This window comes from Camelina sativa, chromosome 19, assembly GCF_030686135.1.
Source record: "Camelina sativa cultivar CO46 ecotype springtype chromosome 19, ASM3068613v1".
Classification (NCBI taxonomy): domain Eukaryota; kingdom Viridiplantae; phylum Streptophyta; class Magnoliopsida; order Brassicales; family Brassicaceae; genus Camelina; species Camelina sativa.
In genome coordinates this window covers 11,574,307-11,580,306 of record NC_141898.1, presented here as the reverse complement: position 1 = coordinate 11,580,306, position 6,000 = coordinate 11,574,307, and the positions used below count along the sequence as shown (strand labels likewise).

General features: G+C 36.3%; 1 protein-coding gene across 2 annotated transcripts; it reads right to left on the bottom strand.

Moving 5' to 3' along the window:
* Positions 1-404: 404 nt before the first annotated feature.
* Positions 405-5,211, bottom strand: LOC104766136 (linoleate 9S-lipoxygenase 5-like). Of its 2 annotated transcripts, none has more exons than XM_010489962.2 (9): positions 4,702-5,211; positions 4,062-4,366; positions 2,990-3,233; positions 2,568-2,906; positions 2,398-2,483; positions 2,188-2,295; positions 1,782-2,086; positions 1,425-1,688; positions 405-1,327 (listed from the first exon to the last, which is right to left on the bottom strand). In XM_010489962.2, exons 1-9 carry the CDS (start codon positions 4,949-4,951, stop codon positions 559-561), a joined length of 2,670 nt encoding a protein of 889 aa, XP_010488264.1. In that variant the 5' UTR covers positions 4,952-5,211; the 3' UTR covers positions 405-558. The 2 variants fall into 2 exon arrangements, with proteins under 2 accessions (XP_010488264.1, XP_010488263.1); XM_010489961.2 differs by having other exon boundaries at positions 4,062-4,369; positions 4,702-5,095.
* Positions 5,212-6,000: the final 789 nt, after the last annotated feature.

Genomic DNA, 6,000 nt, shown 5'->3' with positions numbered 1-6,000 from the left:
TTATACTTATATACGAATCATCTAATATGTATAAGAGAACCTCTATTGGATTATGTAATTTTATACTTATATACGAATCATTTTTTTTTTTTTTGGACAACCAACTTTTTTCGTTTAACACGGGTGGGTTTATTACAAAGTAGAAGTGCCCTTTTAACCAGAGCATCGGCGGTACAATTTCTGTCTCTTGGGATGTAATTTTATACTTATATACGAATCATTTAATATGTACTTTTTAATTGGTTTCTTTGTAGTGGAACATATTGTGATCGAAAAGAAATTTTATATACGTTTCTACGTCATTTTTATATACTACGAGCACACAAAATCTGTGGAGATCGAGAATTCGAGATCCATATTGTTAGAGAAAAATAGACTAGTTATATATAGTGGTGGGAAGTAAATAAAACCAAGGGGAAAAATATATTCACTTTGAGCGACAATGTGAATCATATGAACAGTGGATAGTAACGTAGAAGAGTTTATAATATCAAGCAAAATCTAAAAGAAAAGAAAATATTAAGTTAAAATAAATAATTACATAATCAAAAAAAAATTCTAGATTGAGACACTGTTAGGGATCCCTTTCCCAGTAAGCCCACCTTCTCTCGTGTAATCCGTAGTATTAGGGTATAATAGAGTGTATGGTATGTTAACCGGTCCGGTCCTGTTCTTGAATTTCTTGTCATTGTTTCTTTTTATAATATTGTTCTCTATCAGCTCTAGTTCTTTCCCAAACCGTTTAAACGCCTCCAAAGCCTCATCATCAGCCGTCCAGTTCGGTGACTCTCTTTGCCCTAAGTAAATCTCGTCTGTTGAATGCATTGACAAGGTCTCTATGATGGAGATCCCAAGAAGAGTCTGTAACTGCGGCGTGATCGTCTTCAAGAACGCTACGTCAGTGTCTTCTACCAGCTCAGTGTACTCAACGGTGCCTGGCTCGGGCATAAATCGACGGCTGACCGTAGGTCGGTTAGGGAGAAACCCGGCGTAAGGATACTGTCCAAAATTGACTGCTGCGTGAAGAGCAGAGGCGATCCAAATGATGATCGTGCAGGATTCGATGAGGTCATCGCGGGTTTGCATCGATGGCCACCATGATTCGTGTTGTTTGTCCCCATGGCCTTTGGTTCGGAGCTCGGTCCACCATGACTGGATCTCTATATCGGTTTGGACGGTTTTGTCATTCTTGTAATAGAATGAGCAGTACTCAGTGACCCACGTTTTGATCGCTGACCAAATCTCTAAACCGTCAACCGCATAAGGGTAATCCTCAATTAAAAGCTTAACACCATTGTCGCTGTTTGGATCTTCCATGGCAAGTCCTCTGCAGAAACATGGCATGTTAAGGTTACGTGTCCCACAAGACTCTAGGTTTACTTATGACTCAAGAATCGTGTAGAAGGAGACTAGATGCTTCTTACCTTTTGAGGAGATCTTTAGGGAGAGCTTGATCGGTGAAAACCCAATTCTTGTAAATTGAAGAAGATAGTTCCATGGCGTATCGACCCGGGAAGACCGTTCTCTCTAGAATTCCGTCTGAACTTATGAGGACATGTCGCGCCAATGCATTGATGTTCATCGTGTCGCGAAAATGAGGATGTAGCAGCTTATAGATCGGATGGACCACACTGAGTTGCCTATTCGTTGCTATTATAAACGGTTCAATCACTGCATGCGTCTGCAACCTGCAAAAACCAGAAATAAACCGGTTACTTAAAAATGAAATCAAATCTTGGTCATTTTCTAGTTAGTTGACAATGTTGTCACCATTTATTTACCAATGGCTTATAAGCTGGTGATAGCCGGAATCATTAACCCCCGCATAAGCCTTTGCAAGCTGCCAAACCGATCCCTCTACTCCTGTCTCTGCTGGTGTGAAAACTTTGCTCACGGATCCATGTGATTCGCCTTGTGCGTGTGGAAGACTCAACTCTATTGCGAGAGGCTTCAGAGTTCCATCTTCTTGAAGCAACAGAAGGGTTCGAGTCGCGTAGGTTTTAGTGTTTGTTGAGTTTATCCGTGTCAGGTAAGGCATTAATGCGTCATGGTGATCCAATATGTATAGCTTATTATGTTCCAAAGCCTTTTTTTTTTATATACAATACAAAACAAAACCAATTGCAGTTAGCTACAAATGGTTATAAATCTGTTACTTGCCAAACAAGAAAACTATATTATACTTACTTCTTGGACACTGAGGCGGTTCATGTATGCATCTATGTGCTCTTCTCGTATGGAACTATCTTGATTTCCATACTTTGCAGAGTCCAGATTGCTCTTTGGTGGAAACTCCTACAGTTTTGTATATTCAAATTATCTAGTAATCAAGCGAGATCACCCGATAATTTTCAATTATTCCAAAGAAGAAGTTGATTGATAAGATAAGATTTAAACCTGCAGACGACTAATCACCACTGGATTGAGACCAGCCAGCATTTCCCTGGAAAACTCTTCATCGGTTCTCCAAGCTGATCTACTCTCTGTAACAATATAAACGATCATATATGTCAAAATCTATCAAATATTTAGGTATGATTCGAATATATAAATGTTTTATATGTTACCTTTGAGGATGTCAGGTAAGGGAAACTTCAAGAACCGTTCTCCATCGTTACGGACGAGCTCTCTAAACATCTCCCATGGAATAATGTCACGGAGCTTAGCAATGGTGTGACCATTGGCAAGCTTAATACTACCGTCATAGAGGTGAAAAACATCTTCAAAGGAATCAAACTCATTGATGGTCTTGTCGCAAACAGAGGCGATCTCAGGGAAGAGCACTTGAGTCACCGCTTTGAGTGCGTAAGCGAGGAAGTCAGAGAACTTCACATGGCTAAACCGCTCGTCTCGTGGCACGTATATGTTGAGGTTTAGAAATGCCAGCCTGCTCTCGGACTTAGGGTCTGATCAAAACATTGTTGTCCAGGTCAAGTAACCATTGTGTTTTGCAATGTATATATGATTTCAAAAGTTTGAGTTGACTAACCGGCTTTATTGGGTTTACGGCCGGTTTTTCCACGACGAGGATAAGGCAACTCAGGTGAACCACCGAGAACCGGACGGACTGAGTCAGGACCTTTCTCCGGAGCACCTAAGTCGTTGTAACAAGCATAGTCGTAAACTCTGTCCCATTCTTTGAGTTCTCCTCCTTTTTTATCACCTCTTAAATTCATTAGCTCTTCTTCTCTTAACTCTTTCATTAGCTCCGGTGTCTTACTTGGAAGATATGCCTTTGTTTAGTTTAAATGAAGAAAAATATATTAAAAAGGTAGTAAACTTATCACTTCACCGTATTTACATGAATCCATCTGTTTAAATTAGGTTAAATACTAAAGATAAAATTAAATTTAAATCTCCAACCCTTATATTCGTTTTTGACTGTTGACACTATAGTAGAGCCAGTCCCACCCCACTTTATTGTGTAACCAACAATAAACCAAATCAAGGTTGGGTAATAAGAATAAGAAATCAAGAAAAATATATCAATATAAATAACTTAAAAATAGTTATCGTTATCACGTTATATAAAAAAAAGATTCTTTTTTTTTTTTGTCAAACAAAAAAAAGATTCTATAATATAGAAATATATTTGGAATAAAGGCATAGAAGGTGACTTGTAAAGATAGATAGACCCGTAAGGTCCGGTTTCATTCTTTGGTACAAATATACAATAATGAGTTTTACACACGTACACGAATATTCCAAGACTCTCTTCTATTCAATCAAAATAAATTATTAACACTAAAGATAATGTCATATGGATTAGGATGTTTCTTGTTACTTTACAGTACACACTACTACTACTAACATACCACTAACCAGTACCCCTTAATTAATTAACTTAATCCCCTCTACTTATCAGATTAGATTAGTTAGAAAGAATGAGCTGCGGGTTTTAAGAATATTTATCACATGGAAAATCTTAGCAATCTAGGAATAGTTATAGAATATAATATAGAATTCCAAGTCGAATATAAAAACTATAGAGCTAGTACTTTCAGGTCAATTAGTGTATTATATTATTACCAAACCCCACTTGTCCCCAATTAGCGTCTTACCTTGTTAGAGAAGAAAAAGCGGTCGGAACGGTATCGATGATTCGGGTAGATCCAAGAATTGCATATGAAATGTATCGGACCGCCTTCGCCTTCGCTTTCAGGGAAGCCGCGGAGGGTGAGGGACTTAAGGTAGAATTGGCTATGGTGGTGGTTCTTGATCACAAACGCAGCCGGTGGTCCCATTGACTCGTCCCAATCAAACGTCACTCCAAACGCGGTTTCCCCAGCGGTTACTGACGTTTTTATTTTTGTTACCCACTTCTCCAGATGTGCTGCTTTTCCAAGTCTTCCTCTCTTCTCATTGGCTGCTACGTAATACCCAAAGTATTATTTTATTTGAAGTAAAACACAGAAACTTAAGTTGGATAAACTAAAAAAAGTGTATTTGTCACAACATCATGGTTTATAACAACAGTGAAACTACTAATCTTAGTTTCTTCTCAAAATCGATTCTTTGAACAATTAACCAAATAAGAACAAGATTGATGTAAGAAAAAAAACAGAGTAATCCTCTGTTTCATGAATCGAGCTAATAAAAGATGGAAACTTTAGTGATGAAATGGGAAAAAAGAGGATAACTTTGAAGATGTGGATCTGAATGCAAAATGTAAACGGGTCGGGTTAAAGAGAGAGCGGGTACCTGGGTCGGGTTGGAGAGAGCTGATGAGGTGAAGAGAGACGCGACGACCAAGAAGCTCATGGACTCGATCAAGAAGAGAAGCCATGACGTCTTTGAAATCAAGAAGGTTCTTCTTCATCACAACCACTTCTCCTTCTATCTTCATCGTCTTCGTCTTAGTCTTCTTGACATCTTGCTCCATCGTCTTTGTCTTTGTCTTCTTCGTCTTGGGTTTGACGCATAAGATCTCTGCGATGTCGGTGTGGATCATGGCGATATATATTGCAGAATTTTCTTAGAGTGAGGTTGAAGAAAAGGTGAAGAGAGAGATTCTAAGCTTGGGGTATGGTATAATGAAGCTAGAGAGAGATGTGTGAGGATTATAAGAATGTTCTTCTTTCTTCGCATATTACACAAATCTGATGTTAATGTGATACTATATTTATATTGAATCTAGAGAGGGGTTTAGATTTTTTTCTACAATAAATTATTAATCCACTTTTAGTAAATCTTTTTCCTCAAAATTACACTAAGAAAAAGAAAATGAGTTGTATCTGAAAATATATATTTTAATGTTATTTATTGTCTACTAGTTTAATTATTAACAACAGCTGTTAAAAAAAAATGAATTAGTAACAAAATATTTTACACACAACTAAATAATTTTTATTTTGTTTTCTATGCAGTTTAAAAAAAATCTCAATTTTATCTATATTATTTCAGCTTGTTAATTAGAAAAAATATTAAGACTTTTGTTTGTAAATCAGAAGGATAACACTTTTTATAAAAAAAAATATTAACTTTTTTTGTAAAGTTGAATGTAGTCTTCTAATTAAGAAGACGTGGAGTTTTACAAGAGAAAGAATTTTAAACATTACTAAAATTTGTTTTGAATCAGCCTATACATGAATTATGAATATACATTTCATATATTAGTTTTAGCCTTTAGGATATATTAATGAGACTATCTAGGTTTATTTATCTAGTTTAGGTCATGTGTATTATAATAAATGATCAAAAACGAGTAATTTATAAATAAACTAAATTTAGTTGGTAGTATGTAATTTTTTGTTTCAATATATTAATATTTGGTCCGCAACAATTTTATGAATAAAGCAGTCTTATATATTGTACATAGCTAATGGTTTGAGAATCAATTATGTCTACATAAGAACGTTACAACTTAGTAGAACATACATCATTTGGAACAACGTATGATGTATCCGTACGGTGCAAATTAAATATCTTTAGCAATTTCTTCTCTCAAGTACAGCCATTACTATCTTTAAAAATTGAATGCTTTTTTCGTAAGTCAAGATC